Source organism: Bombus vancouverensis, chromosome 11 (genome assembly GCF_051014615.1).
Source record: "Bombus vancouverensis nearcticus chromosome 11, iyBomVanc1_principal, whole genome shotgun sequence".
In the NCBI taxonomy this organism is placed as follows: domain Eukaryota; kingdom Metazoa; phylum Arthropoda; class Insecta; order Hymenoptera; family Apidae; genus Bombus; species Bombus vancouverensis.
This window is the reverse complement of record NC_134921.1, coordinates 5769187-5789097: the sequence shown is the minus strand read 5'-3', so window position 1 is coordinate 5789097 and position 19911 is coordinate 5769187. Positions and strand designations below refer to the sequence as shown.

Below are 19911 nucleotides of genomic sequence, written 5' to 3'. Positions count from 1 at the left end.
ATTGCAATGGATTTTAATGACTGCAATAATTAGATTATAAATTCATACTTTTAAAAATACAATTAATTATATTAATTATATTTTGATAAGTTTATATATTTCTGTACATTACACATCTACATTCTGAACATCTTTGCGCCTTTAAATTTTCGCAGTTTAATAATAATAGTATTACTATAATTAAATTATTACCTCGCGTCTCACGAATGGATCGTTTGTAGCACTGGCGACATCCTAAAGCGTCGTCTTCATTTTCTTCGCTCGATTCACACGCCCAAATCATCATCCCAAACTTGATAGAGTAGAAAGCGGCTGGCGTAACATAGTCTTTGTACCAGAACTTGATATTCACAGGAAATTCGTTCTATGAATGTATTATATAGAAATATATAACGAAAGTGACCACGGTGAACGTTGTGATAGCTGTGACTGTCACAAACGTATGGTTCAACAATTCCATCCCATCACTGATTTCCAAATGTTTTTCCTCTAAATTCTTCAGTTTCATCACCAACAATGGACTTAGCTGTCTATGACGCATATACGTGTGCATCTGTATATCATCATTCAGTGAAAGCTGTTTCAGTTATTGTATACATTCGTCGATTTTATTAAAGCAAGCTTTCAAAATGCACATGCAGTAGTGTAGAACGTGTCCATCGATGAGTTGACCATCAATATGTACATGTTGATAAGATTCCGCAGAGTCAGCAAAATAATGTGTTTAAAACAATCTGGTATATGGATGGCGAAAAATAAGAAACATAAAATGTCCTAAGCCTGAATCGCTTCAGATGAATCTCTGAAATCCTTTGTCGAAAATATCGAGCTGGTCTTTGGCCGATATACGATCAACGATATTCGAGCGCCAATTAACAAATACATCATCAAGATTACGACCCCATCTAAGAACGTGTACATGTTCCCGTGCATCGAGTCTAGTACGCTATAGTTTATTCTCGTGCCAATGTTTATTTCGTAGATTGTGAATAATAACGAGAATACGAAAATGAACATCATAGACGTAGAAAAAGCGGAACAGCCCTTCAAAAGAGGGTATCCTGAAGGTTCGAACATGTAAAAAAGATATCCGAGCAGTCAACAAATGCAAAAACAAGGGTACACAAACAATTCAAAGTCTGTTGCTCTTAATAACGTCCATGTTCTACGTTTCTTCAGTTCTTTAACTTCTGCCATATTTTTTGACATCATTAAATGGTAGTCTCGAAGAAATTCGATGTCAGCGAAAGAATTTAGGAATGAATGTAGATCGACTATTGTCCTTCATAAACGACTGTTGCTTCGTAAGACGGAGAGATTTTGTAGATTTTGTAAATTATTCATCACAACACAAAAAAATGCAATTCGATAATGAAACATGTAAATAAATAATACGGAGCTTCATCGCGATTAAACATGCCACTTTATTACGAAAAAAAAACTGATCCATTATACACTAATTTTCCCAATTTTTCTAAGCAAATTATTTCTTAGATACATTTCCTCCATTAATACAGAAGTTTCACTAATTGAAACTTCTCATCAACAAGATTCGACGAATAAGAATTGTATTAATACTAACAAAAAAGTGGTAATGCCGCACGCCATCTGTAAAAAGTGTTGATAAAAACATTTCATCTCTTTTGATCCAATTTCCTACTACCTTTGTCAAAAGGGTTGCGTCTATTATGAGTCCCCTCATCACGAACACGTTACCCTTTTGCAGCACTTGCAACGAAAAGAACTGCAACTACAATCACGTACGCTGATTACAATTTCAATATATTCCTTCTATATTTCCAACATAAATCATCGATAGTAAAATAATCGTCTCATCTTACCTCCGTCGTCACCTGATCATCGAAAGTATGTACAAGAATTCGATGAACGCTGGAGCCAATTTTTGTCATCTGGCTTCTGGTAGTTTCAACTATCGAAACTGTTATAATTACGTGTACGATGTAATAAATCGCGTAGCCCAGAATAAGAGCTAGCGATTTCACCTCGCCCATTTCTTTGTGCATGGATAAATAATTGTACATATTGAACGTAATGTCGATGAACATTATTGTTAACATGGCTTCGATTTGCATACTACACGTGCTATTCAGTAGCTGAACGACTTCGCTCATCTCCAAATGTTGCTTTTTAAGAGTCCTCAACTTCGTCAACAATATAGGATTCTTCTGCATATGATAGACTCTTCTGAGTAGATGAGGCTCATCATTAACAAGAATTTCCTTCACTTGCACTAAAGAATCGTTTATGTATTTAAAACAGGCATTTAGCACGTATACGTTATTCGTGTACAAGCTAATCAGTACGATGACACCGAAAAAAGTATACCAACAAGTATAACCAAAAATAAAATTTGAGTAGAGGATGATGACTGGAATGTAACACATTTGTGGTATCAGGATTAAGATATCTTTTATAACAATTCTTGTAGCCATTTTATGCCAAGTTTCTGATGACAGTATACGAGAAACGTTCGAGATGCCATCGATCGCTCGGATCATTGATTGATTTTTGGCATAAGCCGAGATGAAAACCACAGGCCCGCAAAGAAATATGAAAGAAATATGTATCTTATTTGCAAGTGTTGGAAGATGCATAGAAGAAAAGTTGATTTGGAGCAGAGAAAGAATTACGCAGATCGAATAAATAATTATGGAAATTGTAGAGAAAACGAAGTATGATTTCGAATATACAAGTTTCGATGATTCGAGCTTGTATGGTAAAAATCCCATTAAACGATTGATGGAAGCACTGGCACTTATTAAAGACGTGTAACTCCTGAAGTATGACGACGATGATTTAAGTTTTTTATTTGTCCTTGGTTCAGGTTTCCGCGGTCGACTAAACATTTTAAAGATCTGAATTAAAACAATGCAATTTTTAGTAATTTTTTACGTACGATTTAGTTTCCTCATGAAATAAATGAAACTTTATTTTTTGTACGAAGGCTAAGTTCACCTTTGATACTGTGCTTTGTACTGTCACACAAAGAAGCACCTCTCTCACTGTAAGAAGTCTGTATGCTATGGTTTGTATAACAGTAATGAAATTTAATCATTTTTACTCGAATCTAATTCGAGCATCTAAAGCAAGAGAATAGTGCAACTCATTAACGAAAGGTGTTTCGTAATATTAAAGACTTACAGGGAATATAGAAGTAACAGCATTATCTTGATTGAAATTAATCGATGAAACCAGGTGAATCTACAATAATTTATAATGCACTATCTATCTTAGTGCTCACTTCGTGGATTTCTTAGCTGTGAGCCATTATAACAAATATATTATTTAAAATAACAGTATTTTGAAACAGAAGTTTGGTCAGAATATTTCGAATTGTTATTTTGGTAAGTGTCCGATTTTTATATTCGTTGTACAACTCAGATGATGATACATAATTAATATCGACGAGAAAATGAGTCGTAATAATATATGCATGCATCGTTTATCAAAAACACGAAGGTAGTCCAAAAGAGCGCGTTGATGTTACACATTTTCGTCAACTTTTCTACTTAGAACGTATCTTTTGACGTCACTGCTCTATGCGGCGATTATGTTATCAACTTCCAGTACTTAATATTCTTTCGCTTGTTTTCCCTCCATTATAGTTTACCGATCAAAAAGCTGCCAAAGAATTAATAAAGAACACCTACAGAATCACGTCACTTCAAAGATCCCGCTTTCATTACATATGAAGACTGCACACAACGTAGTTTAATAAAAATTGAAACAGGATCAAGATGTACATTATGATACCTCCGACGATCTACAAAAATACACATTATTGTCAGAGAATTAACAATATCTTAACAATATCAAATTAACTCTTTCGAGAACGAGTTGACACGTCCAAGATAGAATTCCTTTGGGTTTCCACAAAAAGATTGTCTTCTACCACCAATTATCTTGTATCTAATTATTTTTTATCACTCGTTATTACTGACAGAAATTTCTAGTAATAATAATAATATACATTTTCTGATGGTTTTATAAAAAAGACAAAATGTACGAAGATCAGAACCAGTTTCACCCGAAGCAAATGTTTTAACGGATAATGGTTAAAGTAACTGCAGCACCGAACGCGAAAGAGTTAATAAATCAATTGACTGTACAAACTTCACGAATAGTGTTCGTACTACCTTTGCCAAAAATGACGAATTCATATCGAATGTCTTTGCTGTGAATATGTTTGTCGTGTGCATTATTTGCAGAGAAAAAAGCTCCACCTGCAATTTCATAATTAATGTAATATTGGAACGTATTTCGCATTCATACATACATATTTTTTTCCAAAGATCACGTAACGATTTCATTCGAACCATGACTACAATAATTAGACTGTGAATTTATACCTTTTTAAATACAATTAATGCAATAGGATGTACATATTCCATTGATTATATTTTGATAAGTTTATATATTTCTGTACATTACACATCTGCATTCTGAACATCTTCGCATCTTTGAATTTTCGCAGTTTAATAATAATAGTATTACTATAGTTAAATTGTTACCTCGCGTTTCACGAATGGATCGTTAGTAGCACTGAAAACATCCCAAAGTGTCGTCTTCATTTTTCTCGCTCGATTCGTCGCTGTTTCACATGCCCAAATCATCACCCAAAACTTGATAAAATAGAAAGCGGCTGGCGTGACATACGGTTTGTACCAGAACTTGCTGTTTGCAGGAAATCCGCTGTATGAATAAATTATATAGAAATATATATCGAAAGTGACCACGATGAACGTCGTAATAGCTGCGACTGTAATACGAATCATAAACGTATGGTTCAGCAATTCCACCCCATCGCTGATTTGCAAGTGTTTTTCCTCCAAATTCTTCAGCTTCATCACCACCAATGGACTTATCTGTTCATGATGCATGAACGTCTGCGACGACATATTATCATTGATTCGGAGCTTCTTCAGTTGTCGTATAGATTCATCCATTTTCTTGAAGCAATCTTTCAAAATGCACACGCAATTTATATAGAATATGTCCATGGAAAAGTTGGCCATCATTATGTATATGTTGGTAAGATTCCGTACTGTCACGAAAATGTCGTGTTTAAAACAGTTTGGTACATGGATGGCCAGAAATAAAAAACATAAAATGTCCTTCGTGTGAATCATTTTGGATAAATCTTTGAAATCCTTCGTAAGCAATATGCAGCTGATTCTTGACAGATTTTGGATCACCGATAATCGAGCGTCAGTTGACAAATACATCACCACGATCACGAACCCATCTAAGAACGCGTACATGTTCCCGTGAATCGACTCTGGTATGCTGTAGTTTCTCTTCGTGCCAATGTTGATTTCGTAGATTATGAAAAGCAACAAGAAAACGAAAATGAACGTCATAGACGTGGAGAAGGCAAAACGTTGCTTCGAAAGTGAATATACTGGAGGTTGATACTTGTAAGGAAAATATCCGAGTAGCCAGCAGATGCAAAAGCACGGGTACATCAACGATTCGAAGTCTGTTGCCCTAAATAACTCCCATGTCTTACGTGTCTTCACTTTTCCACATTCCTTGACTTTTGTCGTTAACATCATTAGATGTTAGTCATTAGATGTTAAGCAGTCTCGAAAAAATTCAATGTTACCGAAGAAACGTGGCCATAAATGTAGGTAGACTACTATAATCCATAAAACAGACTATCGTTTTTAAGCCGAAAACACTATGTATAATGAAACTCATTTATCAAGGCGTGAAGACGTGCAGTTCGATAATGAAACGTACGTATAAATAAATAATTGGAATAGCTAAGTAACTATGAAGCGTCGTGCTCTGAAGATGCTTTTAACTTGATTAAACATGCCATTTTATTGCGAAGGAAATAAATTTGTTATGAATTAATTTTATCAATTTTTCTAACTAATTTTTTAAATATATTTCATCCATTAACCCAGGAGTTTTTCTTTAACAAGACTCGACGAGTAAGAACTGCACTAATATTAACAAAAATGTAGTAATGCCGCACGCCATCTGTAACAAGTGTCGATAAAAATACTTCATTCCTTTTGATCCAATCTCCTATTACCTTTGTCAAAAGGGTTGCGTCTATTATGAGTCCCTTCATCACGAACACGTTACTCTTTTGCAGCACTTGCAACGAGAACAACTCCAACTAGAATCACGTACATTGATTACAATTTCAATATATTTCTTCTATATTTCCAACATAAATCATCGATAGTAAAATAATCGTCTCATCTTACCTCCGTCGTCACCTGATCGTCGAAAGTATGTACAAGAATTCGATGAACGCTGGAGCCAATTTTTGTCATCTGGCTTCTGGTAGTTTCAACTATCGAAACTGTTATAATTACGTGTACGGTGTAAAGAATTGCGAAGATAAGAGCAAAAGAGAACGATCTCGTCTTGCCTACTTCGTGGAACAAGATTAAATGGTTGTACATATTGAATGTAATGTCGATGACCATTATTGTGAACGTGGCTTCGATTTGCATGCTACACGTGCTATTCAGTAGCTGAACGAGATCGCTCATCTCTAGGTGTTGCTTTTTAAGAGTCCTCAACTTCGTCAACAATATAGGATTCTTCTGCATATGATAGACTCTTCTGAGTAGATGAGGCTCATCATTGACTAGAATTTCCTTCACTTGCACTAAAGAATCGTTTATGTATTTAAAACAGGCATTTAGCACGTATACGTTATTCGTGTACAAGCTAATCAGTGCGATGACACCGAAAAAAGTATACCAACAGGTATAACCAAAAATAAAATTTGTGTAGAAGATGATGACTGGAATGTAACACATTTGTGGTATCAGGATTAAGATATCTTTTATAAGAATTCTTGTAGCCATTTTATGCCAAGTTTCTGAAGACAGTATACGAGAAACGTTCGAGATGCCATCGATCGCTCGGATCATTGATTGATTTTTGGCATAAGCCGAGATGAAAATCACAGGCCCGCAAAGAAATATGAAAGAAATATGTAACTTGTTTGCAAGTGTTGAAAGATGCATTGAAAAAAAGTTGACTTGGAGCAGAGAAATAATTACGCAGATCGAATAAATAATTATGGAAATTGTAGAGAAAACGAAGTATGATTTCGAATATACAAGTTTCGATGATTCGAGCTTGTATGGTAAAAATCCCATTAAACGATTGATGGAAGCACTGGGACTTATTAAAGACGTGTAACTCCTGAAGCATGATGAAGATGATTTAAGTTTTTTATTTGTCCTTGGTTCAGGTTTCCGCGGTCGACTAAACATTTTAAAGATCTGAATTAAAACAATGCAATTTTTAGTAATTTTTTACGTACGATTTAGCTTCCTCATGAAATAAATGAAACTTTATTTTTTGTACGAAGGCTAAGTTCACCTTTGATACTGTGCTTTGTACTGTCACACAAAGAAGCACCTCTCTCACTGTAAGAAGTCTGTATGCTATGGTTTGTATAACAGTAATGAAATTTAATCATTTTTACTCGGATCTAATTCGAGCATCTAAAGCAAGAGAATAGTGCAACTCATTAACGAAAGGTGTTTAGTAATATTAAAGACTTACAGGGAATATAGAAGTACCAGCATTATCTTGATTGAAATTAATCGATGAAACCAGGTGAATCTACAATAATTTATAATGCACTATCTATCTTAGTGCTCACTTCGTGGATTTCTCAGCTGTGAGCCATTATAACAAATATATTATTTAAAATAACAGTATTTTGAAACAGAAGTTTGGTCAGAATATTTGGAACTGTTATTTTGGTAGGTGTCTGATTTTTATATTCGTTGTACAACTCAGATGATGATACATAATTAGTATCGACGAGAAAATGAGTCGTAATAATATATGCATGCATCGTTTATCAAAAACACGAAGGTAGTCCAAAAGAGCGCGTTGATGTTACACATTTTCGTCAACTTTTCTACTTAGAACGTATCTTTTGACGTTACTGCTCTATGCGGCGATTATGTTATCAACTTCCAGTACTTAATATTCTTTCGCTTGTTTTCCCTCCATTATAGTTTACCGATCAAAAAGCTGCCAAAGAATTAATAAAGAACACCTACAGAATCACGTCACTTCAAAGATCCCGCTTTCATTACATATGAAGACTGCACACAACGTAGTTTAATAAAAATTGAAACAGGATCAAGATGTACATTATGATACCTCCGACGATCTACAAAAATACACATTATTGTCAGAGAATTAACAATATCTTAACAATATCAAATTAACTCTTTCGAGAACGAGTTGACACGTCCAAGATAGAATTCCTTTGGGTTTCCGCAAAAAGATTGTCTTCTACCACCAATTATCTTGTATCTAATTATTTTTTATCACTCGTTATTACTGACAGAAATTTCTAGTAATAATAATAATATACATTTTCTGATGGTTTTATAAAAAGGACAAAATGTACTAAGATCAGAACCAGTTTCACCCGAAGCAAATTTTTTAACGGATAATGGTTAAAGTAACTGCAGCACCGAACGCGAAAGAGTTAATAAATCAATCGACTGTAGAAACTTCACGAATAGTGTTCGTACTACCTTTGCCAAAAATGACGAATTCATATCGAATGTCTTTGCTGTGAATATGTTTGTCGTGTGCATTATTTGCAGAGAAAAAAGCTCCACCTGCAATTTCATAATTAATGTAATATTGGAACGTATTTCGTATTGATACATACATATTTTTTCCAAAGATCACGTAACGATTTTATTCGAACCATGACTACAATAATTAGACTGTGAATTTAAAGCTTTTTAAATACAATTAATGAAATAGGATGTACATATTCCATTGATTATATTTTGATAAGTTTATATATTTCTGTACATTACACAGCTGCATTCTGAACGTCTTTGCGCCTTTGAATTTTCGCAGTTTAATAATAATAGTATTACTATAGTTAAATTGTTACCTCGCGTTTCACGAATGGATCGTTAGTAGCACTGAAAACATCCCAAAGTGTCGTCTTCATTTTTCTCGCTCGATTCGTCGCTGTTTCACATGCCCAAATCATCATCCAAAACTTGATAAAATAGAAAGCGGCTGGCGTGACATACGGTTTGTACCAGAACTTGCTGTTTGCAGGAAATCCGCTGTATGAATAAATTATATAGAAATATATATCGAAAGTGACCACGATGAACGTCGTAATAGCTACGACTGTAATATGTATCATAAACGTATGGTTCAGCAATTCCACCCCATCGCTGATTTGCAAGTGTTCTTCCTCCAAATTCTTCAGCTTCATCACCACCAATGGACTTATCTGTTCATGATGCATGAACGTCTGCGTCGACATATTATCATTGATTCGGAGCTTCTTCAGTTGTCGTATAGATTCATCCATTTTCTTGAAGCAATCTTTCAAAATGCACACGCAATTTATATAGAATATGTCCATGGAAAAGTTGGCCATCATTATGTATATGTTGGTAAGATTCTGTACTGTCACGAAAATGTCGTGTTTAAAACAGTTTGGTACATGGATGGCCAGAAATAAAAAACATAAAATGTCCTTCGTGTGAACCATTTTGGATAAATCTTTGAAATCCTTTGTAAGCAATATGCAGCTGGTTCTTGACAGATTTTGGATCACCGATAATCGAGCGTCAGTTGACAAATACATCACCACGATCACGAACCCATCTAAGAACGCGTACATGTTCCCGTGAATCGACTCTGGTATGCTGTAGTTCATTTTCGTGCCAATGTTGATTTCGTAGATTATGAAAAGCAACAAGAATACGAAAATGAACGTCATAGACGTGGAGAAGGCAAAACGTTGCTTCGAAAGTGAATATACTGGAGGTTGATACTTGTAAGGAAAATATCCGAGTAGCCAGCAGATGCAAAAGCACGGGTACATCAACGATTCGAAGTCTGTTGCCCTAAATAACTCCCATGTCTTACGTGTCTTCACTTTTCCACATTCCTTGACTTTTGTCGTTAACATCATTAGATGTTAGTCATTAGATGTTAAGCAGTCTCGAAAAAATTCAATGTTACCGAAGAAACGTAGCCATAAATGTAGGTAGACTACTATAATCCATAAAACAGACTATCGTTTTTAAGCCGAAAACACTATGTATAATGAAACTCATTTATAAAGGCGTGAAGACGTGCAGTTCGATAATGAAACGTACATGTAAATAAATAACTGGAATAGCTAAGTAACTATGAAGCGTCGTGCTCTGAAGATGCTTTTAACGTGATTAAACATGCCACTTTATTGCGAAGGAAATAAATTTGTTATGAATTAATTTTATCAATTTTTCTAATTAATTTTTTAAATATTTTTCATCCATTAACCCAGGAGTTTTTCTTTAACAAGACTCGACGAGTAAGAACTGCACTAATATTAACAAAAATGTAGTAATGCCGCACGCCATCTGTAACAAGTGTCGATAAAAATACTTCATTCCTTTTGATCCAATATCCTATTACCTTTGTCAAAAGAGTTGCGTCTATTATGAGTCCCTTCATCACGAACACATTACCCTTTTGCAGCACTTGCAACGAGAACAACTCCAACTAGAATCACGTACATTGATTACAATTTCAATATATTTCTTCTATATTTCCAACATAAATCATCGATAGTAAAATAATCGTCTCATCTTACCTCCGTCGTCACCTGATCGTCGAAAGTATGTACAAGAATTCGATGAACGCTGGAGCCAATTTTCGTCATTTGGCTTCTGGTAGTTTCAACTATCGAAACTGTTATAATTACGTGTACGGTGTGAAGAATTGCGAAGATAAGAGCAAAAGAGAACGATCTCATCTTGCCTACTTCGTTGAACAAGATTAAATGGTTGTACATATTGAATGTAATGTCGATGACCATTATTGTGAACGTGGCTTCGATTTGCATGCTACACGTGCTATTCAGTAGCTGAACGACTTCGCTCATCTCCAGATGTTGCTTTTTAAGAGTCCTCAACTTCGTCAACAATATAGGATTCTTCTGCATATGATAGACTCTTCTGAGTAGATGAGGCTCATCATTAACAAGAATTTCCTTCACTTGCACTAAAGAATCGTTTATGTATTTAAAACAGGCATTTAGCACGTATACGTTATTCGTGTACAAGCTAATCAGTGCGATAACACCGAAAAAAGTATACCAACAGGTGTAACCAAAAATATTATTTCTGTAGAGGTAGATAATGTGTGGCATGGAGCTCACTAGTAGTATCAGGAACAGAGTATCTTTTATCAGAATTCTTGTAGCCACTCCACAAAAAATTTCTGAAGGCAGTATACGAGAAACATTCGAGACGCGATTCATCACTCGGATCATTGACCTACCTTTAACATAATTCATAATGAAAATCATGGGACCGCAGCATAATATTAAATTAAAATGCAATTTAGATGTCACTGTCAAGAAATTCTCTGAAACAAAGTTCATTTCGTACAGAGCGAGAGATGCACAGCTCAAATAAATAATGATGGAGATTGTAGAGAAAACGGAGTATGATTTCGAGTATACGAGTTTCGATGCTTTGAGTTTGTATGGTAAAAATCCCAAGAAACGATTAATGTAAGCAGTAGGGCTTATTAACGATATGTAACTACCGAAGTACGACGGCCATGATTTACACTTTTTAACTGATCTTCTCTCGAATTTCGTTGATCGATTATACATTTTAAGAACCTGAGCTAAAACAATGTGGTTTTTAGTAATTTTTTATGTAGATATTTAGATTCTTCACGAAGCAAGCGAAACTGTATTTTTTATACGAAAGTTACGTTCGCCTTAGAAATCGTGTTTTATACTATCCTGAAGGAAAAATATCTCTTACCGTAAGAAGTATAAATGTTATCGTTTATTGAATAATAATGAAATTTAATCAATTCTACTCGAATCTAATTCAATCATCTGAAGCAAAAGAATAATACAACCCACTAACGGAAAGTGTTTCGTAACATAAAAGGCTTGCAGGAAATATGGTAGTAATAGCATTATAGTGATTACAATTGATCCATGAAGCGAAATGAGAGTAATTCATGATGCACTATTTATCAATTTTATTTCTTACTTCGTATTTTTATCAGCTGTGAAATGCTTTTTATTGAAAATATTTTAGAAGATGACAATATCTTCAAAGAGGGTCTTAATTAGAATATTTAAAATCGTTATTTTGGTTATTATCTGATTTTTATATTCGTTACAAACATAGAATTAGTATTAACGATAAGTTGAGTCATAATAACATATGTATGTATGTTTCGTTTATGAAAAGTACTATGATAGTGGAAACATTCGCGTTAAAGTTACTCACTAGAATAAGTTTATCAATTCAAATTATATCTTTTGACGTCATTACTTTGTGCGTAGTTTATGTGTCAGTTTCCTGTAGTTAATACTATCACTAAATATAGTGGTCTGTTATTTGCATTATAGTTTGATAAAAAAATCATTTTCTATTGTTGAAAGGAACATACAGTTTTGAGTTGGAAGAGAGAGGAGTTCAGACACGTTTAAATAGGTTTGTCATATTTTATCGCTTATATATAAGCTATAACCATTCTATTAAAATTACACATAATTTAATTATTTTGTTACATATAAATTAATAGCAAAGGACAACATAAATTAATAGTAAAGGAACTTCGCAAATGTTAATAAATAAATCTGTAATTTCTTAACAAATTGTACAATATTAATAATATTGTATAGGGAACTGTAAGTACTAATCATACAAATATGTATTATTCGTATATAATTTTAAAAGGAAATTATATTATTATGCTTTATATTATTATTTTAAATAAATATGTTTGCATAATTTACATATATTTATGTAATGTTTATATATATTATAATATATTTATGTACAATATATTTTTGTACATGTGTAAAGTGGTTCAAACATATACAACTACAAGTTACACCTATGAATAGTTACATTTTTTGGAGCCGAATGCATTTGTTTTGAATAGGTTATGTTTACTTGCCACTGAAACCTCTCGTGCAACTTGAAGTATAAGTAAATAATTAGTAGAATTCTATGAATTAATTTTAATGAGATATAGTAATTGCTATTTCTTATGTTCTTATCATGAAACATCATATAATAGTTGCTTAAATAGTAATTTCTCAATAATGAATTCATGTAATTTATTTAAAGGTTTGTACAAAGAAACATCATGAGTAATAACGATATTGATAAAGGAATAATTACTTATATTTATTTAGAAAATTTTGTGTGAGTACTAATTAAACATTCTTTTTTAATGCTTATAAAGAAATAATAGTTTAAATATGTATAAAATTTTTTTTTATTACAGGACTTATGATAAAGTTTGTGTAAAACCTGGTAGGAACTTAAATGTTATTATTGGCCCTAATGGCACTGGTAAATCGACAATTGTTTGTGCGATTGTGCTTGGATTGGGAGGTAAACCTACCACCATTGGTCGAGCTATTCATGTTGCGGATTATATAAAAAGAGGATGTGATGAAGCAAAGATTGAAATTCATCTTAAAAATGGGAAAGGCAATGATATTGTTATTCGAAGAATATTTAACAAATGCGGGAAATCTTTCTGGTTCCTTGATAATAGACAAACAGGTATTAAAGAAATACAGGAATTAACAACAAGTCTTAACATACAGGTATGTGTATATAAGAAATATTCATTTGAATAAAAATTACTTTCACTTCTTTTTACTTTCAGATAGATAATCTTTGCCAATTTCTCCCACAAGATAAAGTACAAGATTTTTCAAAGATGAATGCACAAGAATTGTTAGAAAATACAGAAAGATCTGTTTGTAATCCCATTATAGTCGAACGTCACAAAAACTTGATACAATATAGGATAGATCATAAGGATTTAGAGAAACAAATTGAAAGTAAAAAAAAGTCACTAGAATCGAAAACTCAGATTTACGATAGTTTAAAAGAAAGTGTCAGTAGTATAAAAGAAAAGAAATTAATAAAGGAGAAAATTTTACATTTGAAACAGAAGAAAGCATGGATACTATATGAACAAAGACGTAAAGAACTAGTTAAGGTAGGAATACAAAATTATAAAAGTAATGGTTATGTGATCGTTACATCATTATTTGGATCCATATTTTTATGATTCAATCATTACTTCATATACGTAATTATTTTATAATTGCTAATGTTTGCAGTTAAAAGACATGAAGAATGCTGCACAAGCTGAAGTGGCACATTTAGAAGCGGAAATAAAGCCTGTTAATGACGCAATAACACAAATGAAGTCAGAAATTCAATCGCTTCAAACTTGTCTTTCAGACCATGTAAGATCACATAGTTTGAACAACAAAAATATAAATATAAAATATAAATATATTCTATGTTTTTTACAATTAGAAAAATAAAGTCAAGATCAAAGATATGAAACTGAAGAAAATGATGGACAATATTGTAGACTACGAAAATGATGTTAAAGATTGCGAAAATTCATGCAAGCAAAGAATTCAAATAGAAGAGGCTCGAGATCACGACATTGATATTGCACAGAAACAAAAAAAAAAACTTGATAACGATTTATTACTAATGTTGAAAGATATTGGATCTGGTTTGTTCTATTCTAATTATGCTATATTTTGGGATAATATATTTTAAGACAATATAAAACTTTCAGAATATGTTATATCTTACAGAGGAAATTTTAGTGAAACAGCGCCAAGAAATAATATCCGATATAGAAAAGAAAAGGAATATCATTAATATGTTAGTAGGCCAAGCTTCAGAATCAAAACAAAAAGAAGACCAGCTAAACCTTGAAATTGCATGTAAATTTTATTTAAATTATTTTATTTTATTAAAATTACTTTTGTTGCTTTTAAATATAACAAAATACAATTTTCAGCTCAAGAAGCAGAACTACAAGCTCTCAATATTGAAGCAAAACGATTACAATTGTTAAGGGAGAGAAGTGTTGATACATATAAAGCAGTGCAGTGGCTGAGGGAAAATCGTAACAAATTTTCAAATATGATACATGAACCTATATTACTTAATATGAACGTGAAGGAAGCTTCTTACGCGAAGTATTTGGAAAATATCATTCCATTTCGGGACATGATAGCATTTGTTTGTGAAGATAAACAAGATATGAACATGTTATTGCATTACTTAAGGGACGAGCACAATTTACAAGTAAACGTTGTACATTCCGATCCTGCGAAAGATGTTTCTATGAATCCAATTGTTCCATTGCAGCACATTAAACAATTTGGCTTTACTCATTACTTAGTATCGCTGATTGAAGCTCCGAGCACCATTATGAAATATTTAGTGTCTATGTATAATTTAAACAATATACCCATAGGAAAAAATCAAGTTGATGATAACATCGATCGTATACCTAACAATATACGTTGTTACTTTAGTCGTAAGTAAATTGATATACGTTAGTATATTGCAATGAATAGAATTGAGATCATTATTTCTTAATTTTATTTCTTAGAAAATAATGTATATATGGTAAATAGATCTAAGTACACTGGAGAAAAATCTATCGGAATGCAACCAGTATCGGGTACAGGAATGTTATCTATTGTGTTAGATAGATCAAGAATGTTAAACATTGAAGAAAAGTTTGTTGATATTTTTATTTGATAAAGTTATAATATTTTGAATAAGTTATAATTAAAATATTCTTCCAGATTGAAAGTATTACGAGAGAAGAAAAACAAGGTAAGTAATAAACTTAAACAGCTTGATGAGCAAGTACATGAACAAAATAAAGAGTTAGATAAAATAAAAGCTACCAGAAACAAATATCAGCAAGATCTTCAACAAATACAAACTCTGAAATCTAAAATATATATAGTGGAGAAAAAAGTTGTAGATTTACAAAATGGGCGAACCACTGTTGAAGAAATAAAAAAATCTTCTACTAAAGAAATAAAGGTTCTATTAAAGATTAAATAATTTTTTGTATTATTAAAAAAATAATACATATATATATATATGCATTTATAAATTCCACAGAAAATTATGGAGAAGCAAATAAAAATATATAAAGCATACAATACTGAATTAGTAGAGTCTGTTGAATGCATTATGGACAGTGAGACAACCGACTATGTATTAACATTGCGTAATCGATCTTTGAGAATGAAAATAAACAATTCTCACGATTTAAGAGAGCGACTCAAGGAAGCAGAAGATAAAGTGAAGCAATTATGCCAGGAATTACAACCTCTGAAGTACGAAGTACAAAGAATATTTAATCAAGCATTGCAAACTACCAATGGTATCAGTGCCTCGGACAGTGCGTTTGCACCCATAAAAAAGATATTCAATAAATTGCCGCCGACCATAGAGGAAATTAATAATGAATTGAATATCGCGCAAGCAAAAATGTTTTGTATGGGAAATAATATAGACGGAGAAAATGTGAGCTTCAAAAGATTACAGTTAAATATACAGTTTGACAGATAAAAAATGAATTGATTATCCACTTTAATTTCAGATATTACAAGAATATGAGCAAGTAGAACAAGATATAAACCAATTAAAAGATTCGATTCAGAGTAAAACACAAGAATTACAAAAAACTACACAAAATATAGAATCGTTACGAAAAGAATGGTTAACGCCTTTATCACAAACCATTGAAAAAATTAATTCTAATTTCAGTATGTATTTCTCAGCAATGGATTGTGCTGGTGAAGTTGTATTAGCACAACCAGAGAATCGTGTGAGTTACCATTAAATAAAATAGATGATATATTTATTATTTGAGAACTTAGAAAGATCTCAATGCTTACAGATGGAATTTGATCAGTATGGTCTCAAGATTAGGGTAAAATTCAGAAATACCGACCAATTACAAGAATTAACAAGATATCATCAAAGTGGTGGAGAAAGAGCTGTAACTACTGCTATTTATATGATTGCACTTCAGGAATTGTCAAGAGTACCATTTCGCTGTGTTGATGAAATTAATCAGGTATTCTTATTGAATTTTATACAATTAGCGTTTTATTCTAACATTTCTGTTTCATCACAGGGCATGGATGCTGTAAATGAAAGAAGAGTATTTAATTTGCTTGTGAAAATGACTGGACGAGCAAATAGTTCTCAGTATTTTTTACTCACACCAAAGGTAGTGTATATTAATCATTCTCTATACAATTATACAAATAATTGATCTAATAACGATATTAAATTTATTTTTATCTAGTTACTACCGGATTTACAATATTCAGAGACAGTGACGGTCCATTGTGTGTTCAATGGAGCGTTCATGATTAATCATACAGAATTTGATACAGAAAAGTATTGTGAGTTCATTGTTGGGGCAATGGAAAGAGAATGTACGGATGACGATTGACGATTAAAATATTTTGTTATGTCTAAATACTACATATATTATAATGTTTACGTCGAAAATGTAGTTACACAGAGTATTATAGATATATTTTTCCGAATATTTAAAACGTGAGTGAATTCTACGAAAAAAATATATATATATTTTATTGATACCTTATCATACAAATATCTGGTCATTTTAGGTGATTATTATTCACTTCCTCCCCTTCTTCTTCTTCTTCTTCTTCTTTTGTGCTTCAGGCCAAGGGAATCCTCTACACTTCAATACATCCATAATATTATGGCAAGTATAATAAGCATTTTCCATGACCTCTTCATTAAAGATATCCATAGTAAATTTTGCCCTTCCTCCACTCTTTCTTGACCTTTTTGTTCCCTTATTTTTACCACCATTGTTGTTTTTGCTGTGCTTGCCGTTTCTACCCTTCTTTTCATTCTTGCCATTATTTTTGGCCATTTTCTTTTTACTCTTTCCTCGCATCTTACCCTTCAATTGGATGAATTAATACAAGTAGTTTTGTAAAAGATGATTCAAATTACAACATGAAATTCTATATCATTTCTAAGCATCTTAATAACGAGAAGCATCGCCGAGTTGTTATATCATCCTATATATAAATCGTTACTAGATACGCGGTTATTTCAATAATGGTTGCTATGACACAGACACATATACACACATCGATAATTTCAACTCTTTTGCAACGATATATTTCAAATATCTGAGAATTACGACGTAAAAGAGTACGTGCGATCGTTTATCAGTTATATCGCATAATATTTCTGTTGGAAGCAAATTAAAATTCAAAGTATTGGTTTTTCAATGAATTTTTCAATTATGGGAGTGTCATGCACTCATTTTAAACTACCTCAAGTATCACTTAATAGTATCTGTTAATCATCAATCTTCATTCATTTTTTCAAAAACATTTGATATATCATATATAAAAGATACACTTATGGACAGTTAAACAAATTGAAGTAACAAATTATTCACGTTTTATTATATTTTGTAAACTGATTAAAATAAGATGACTTTCATAGGCTAAAATATTTTCAAAGATGTGAATGATTTAGATGACATTATCAAAAAAAATCAGCAAATATAATATATTTTCCAAAAATGAATGTTATAGTAGAGTATATCTCAATCTATTGTGACTCCCAGGGTAAGATACATGCATAAAACTCGCGTGGCAGTCACTGCGTTAATAATTATTAAAAATATTTTAAAATACGAAGCTGCAAAACCAACCACTCTGCACAACGCGATTTTTAAAACTGTGCAACAATCGCATTTTGTGACATCGACCCGTAAAATAGAAATCGTTCCCGCATCGACTAATTATCGAAGTATCGATCCAGCTAATAGACCGAACAATCTTGACCTTAACCTTAACTGTGGCTCAAGAATTCCTATAGTGTTCTCAAATAATATAACGGGTCAGTGACACGATATTTCGCGATTACCTTCGTGAATCGTTCGCAGCCTTGAAGAAGATTCGACCGTGCTTCGAAAACGCGAATAGAATCGTTTTGCCGTAAGGGGATAATGTACGGACGTCCTTATCAAAGCATAGTCGCTTTCCATTATTCATGTGTGAGAAATATAAAAATTTAATTATATAGTAATTGTGGGGACATTTATTGTTCGTTACAGTGAAATATTTCAAAGTGAACATTTTATTTTTAGTAATTTTAATTTCAACATAACATAATTCAGTAAATTATACTCGTAACAATTTTTGTTGGCATTGAATTATAGAGTTGAAGTGGCAAATGATGGAAGTGAAGATTCTCAATGTAAATAAAAGATATTGGTTTAAAGTTGATATATAGTGACTATAAAAAGTATTCGCATATACCCTTATTTTCCAATAAAACGATAAATTATCAGTTTCCGTATTTTAATTTCATAGTATCAAATTTTTAAAATCCTATAAAAGTACTACTAAAGGGTATAAAATTTAGTATACTTGAACCTAACTAATTAGCATGTAAATATTATATTACAAATATAGTGAAGTGCAAATACTTTTTTTTGGATACTGTACATGATTTTAGCTGTTCCTAACAATAGCCCTAGGTACTAAATTCACTTATTCTAGCACTTACAACAATTTACGTTCTTTTCCACGAATAAAGATACTTTTGCTCTCTGGATACTTGACATCATTTTCTGTTTAAACTCTTCAGTATAGCCAACATTAAAATTTATGGTTAAATATTACATGCAAAAATTCAAAGCTAATTTCTACCTTGTACCTGTACATTTAACAATATAGTTTAAAAAATTATTACGCGGAACTTTTTGAGAGGAGAAAAGAAAGAGAGGAAAGTAGTGCCATAACGCTAGTGGGATTCTAAATAACAGCGAATGCAAACTAGCGCCACGAACCAGCTGCGATTCGCGGCATTCGAGACACAACTGTCTGACCGTGTACGTATGTGCATATATATAAGCAGAATCATCTGAAAATTTAACTTGTGTTTTGGAATCGTTTATCTAGCTGGGTCTGACTTTTGGCTCTGTCTCCCATAATCCAAATCGAAGTTTCGACCG

At 32.5% G+C, this 19911-nt stretch overlaps 7 protein-coding genes across 9 annotated transcripts; 1 reads left to right on the top strand and 6 right to left on the bottom strand.

Moving 5' to 3' along the window:
- Positions 1-464: 464 nt before the first annotated feature.
- LOC117166384 (uncharacterized) lies at positions 465-2453 on the bottom strand. The gene is made up of 3 exons (XM_033350302.2): positions 1842-2453; positions 1583-1750; positions 465-530 (listed from the first exon to the last, which is right to left on the bottom strand). Exons 1-3 carry the CDS (start codon positions 2451-2453, stop codon positions 465-467), a joined length of 846 nt encoding a protein of 281 aa, XP_033206193.1.
- A 671-nt stretch (positions 2454-3124) lies between these two features.
- On the bottom strand, positions 3125-5576 carry LOC117166265 (uncharacterized). The gene is made up of 3 exons (XM_033350079.2): positions 4533-5576; positions 4158-4244; positions 3125-3784 (listed from the first exon to the last, which is right to left on the bottom strand). The coding sequence occupies exons 1-3, from the start codon at positions 5574-5576 to the stop codon at positions 3704-3706; spliced, it is 1212 nt and encodes a 403-aa protein (XP_033205970.2). The 3' UTR covers positions 3125-3703.
- Positions 5577-6233: 657 nt separating this feature from the next.
- Positions 6234-7268, bottom strand: LOC143303311 (uncharacterized). The gene has a single exon (XM_076622581.1). The coding sequence runs from the start codon at positions 7266-7268 to the stop codon at positions 6234-6236; it is 1035 nt and encodes a 344-aa protein (XP_076478696.1).
- A 622-nt stretch (positions 7269-7890) lies between these two features.
- On the bottom strand, positions 7891-9976 carry LOC117166425 (uncharacterized). The gene is made up of 3 exons (XM_033350390.2): positions 8933-9976; positions 8559-8645; positions 7891-8185 (listed from the first exon to the last, which is right to left on the bottom strand). The coding sequence occupies exons 1-3, from the start codon at positions 9974-9976 to the stop codon at positions 8105-8107; spliced, it is 1212 nt and encodes a 403-aa protein (XP_033206281.2). The 3' UTR covers positions 7891-8104.
- Positions 9977-10099: 123 nt separating this feature from the next.
- On the bottom strand, positions 10100-11768 carry LOC117166393 (uncharacterized). Its single transcript, XM_076622841.1, has 3 exons — positions 10643-11768; positions 10465-10551; positions 10100-10409 (listed from the first exon to the last, which is right to left on the bottom strand). Exons 1-3 carry the CDS (start codon positions 11669-11671, stop codon positions 10344-10346), a joined length of 1182 nt encoding a protein of 393 aa, XP_076478956.1. The 5' UTR covers positions 11672-11768; the 3' UTR covers positions 10100-10343.
- Positions 11769-12359: 591 nt separating this feature from the next.
- SMC5 (structural maintenance of chromosomes 5) lies at positions 12360-17505 on the top strand. 3 transcript variants are annotated; one of them, XM_033350382.2, is made up of 16 exons: positions 12360-12515; positions 12607-12712; positions 13158-13235; positions 13318-13645; positions 13708-14046; positions 14171-14299; positions 14373-14580; positions 14666-14797; positions 14875-15399; positions 15475-15604; positions 15674-15920; positions 16002-16409; positions 16486-16713; positions 16786-16965; positions 17026-17121; positions 17200-17505. In XM_033350382.2, the coding sequence occupies exons 3-16, from the start codon at positions 13177-13179 to the stop codon at positions 17347-17349; spliced, it is 3159 nt and encodes a 1052-aa protein (XP_033206273.1). In that variant the 5' UTR covers positions 12360-12515; positions 12607-12712; positions 13158-13176; the 3' UTR covers positions 17350-17505. The 3 variants fall into 3 exon arrangements, with proteins under 3 accessions (XP_033206273.1, XP_033206276.1, XP_033206272.1); XM_033350385.2 differs by lacking the exon at positions 12607-12712 and having other exon boundaries at positions 12366-12515; positions 17200-17416; XM_033350381.2 differs by lacking the exons at positions 12360-12515; positions 12607-12712 and adding an exon at positions 12883-13016 and having other exon boundaries at positions 17200-17416.
- LOC117166426 (uncharacterized) lies at positions 17499-19857 on the bottom strand. Its single transcript, XM_033350392.2, has 2 exons — positions 18819-19857; positions 17499-17835 (listed from the first exon to the last, which is right to left on the bottom strand). The coding sequence occupies exon 2, from the start codon at positions 17827-17829 to the stop codon at positions 17542-17544; it is 288 nt and encodes a 95-aa protein (XP_033206283.1). The 5' UTR covers positions 17830-17835; positions 18819-19857; the 3' UTR covers positions 17499-17541.
- Between the last annotated feature and the right edge of the window lie 54 nt (positions 19858-19911).

Bases quoted from the DNA above. Each gene is read 5' to 3' on its own strand.
- LOC143303311 (XM_076622581.1), bottom strand. From the start codon at position 7,268: ATGTTTAGTCGACCGCGGAAACCTGAACCAAGGACAAATAAAAAACTT.
- LOC117166393 (XM_076622841.1), bottom strand. From the start codon at position 11,671: ATGTATAATCGATCAACGAAATTCGAGAGAAGATCAGTTAAAAAGTGT. The intron at 10,552-10,642 runs GTAAGATGAGAC...ACGTGATTCTAG, and splicing joins ACGATCAGGTGACGACGGAG to TTGGAGTTGTTCTCGTTGCA. The intron at 10,410-10,464 runs GTAATAGGATAT...CACTTGTTACAG, and splicing joins ACGCAACTCTTTTGACAAAG to ATGGCGTGCGGCATTACTAC.
- LOC117166265 (XM_033350079.2), bottom strand. From the start codon at position 5,576: ATGATGTTAACGACAAAAGTCAAGGAATGTGGAAAAGTGAAGACACGT. The intron at 4,245-4,532 runs GTAACAATTTAA...ATGAAATTGCAG, and splicing joins ATCCATTCGTGAAACGCGAG to GTGGAGCTTTTTTCTCTGCA. The intron at 3,785-4,157 runs GTAGTACGAACA...GTATTTTTGTAG, and splicing joins ATTCGTCATTTTTGGCAAAG to ATCGTCGGAGGTATCATAAT.
- LOC117166384 (XM_033350302.2), bottom strand. From the start codon at position 2,453: ATGGCTACAAGAATTGTTATAAAAGATATCTTAATCCTGATACCACAA. The intron at 1,751-1,841 runs GTAAGATGAGAC...ACGTGATTGTAG, and splicing joins ATGATCAGGTGACGACGGAG to TTGCAGTTCTTTTCGTTGCA. The intron at 531-1,582 runs GTTAGTATTAAT...TATGCGTCATAG, and splicing joins TGCGGCATTACCACTTTTTT to ACAGCTAAGTCCATTGTTGG.
- LOC117166425 (XM_033350390.2), bottom strand. From the start codon at position 9,976: ATGATGTTAACGACAAAAGTCAAGGAATGTGGAAAAGTGAAGACACGT. The intron at 8,646-8,932 runs GTAACAATTTAA...ATGAAATTGCAG, and splicing joins ATCCATTCGTGAAACGCGAG to GTGGAGCTTTTTTCTCTGCA. The intron at 8,186-8,558 runs GTAGTACGAACA...GTATTTTTGTAG, and splicing joins ATTCGTCATTTTTGGCAAAG to ATCGTCGGAGGTATCATAAT.
- SMC5 (XM_033350382.2), top strand. From the start codon at position 13,177: ATGAGTAATAACGATATTGATAAAGGAATAATTACTTATATTTATTTA. The intron at 15,921-16,001 runs GTTCTATTAAAG...TAAATTCCACAG, and splicing joins CTTCTACTAAAGAAATAAAG to AAAATTATGGAGAAGCAAAT. The intron at 16,410-16,485 runs GTGAGCTTCAAA...CTTTAATTTCAG, and splicing joins ATAATATAGACGGAGAAAAT to ATATTACAAGAATATGAGCA.
- LOC117166426 (XM_033350392.2), bottom strand. From the start codon at position 17,829: ATGCGAGGAAAGAGTAAAAAGAAAATGGCCAAAAATAATGGCAAGAAT.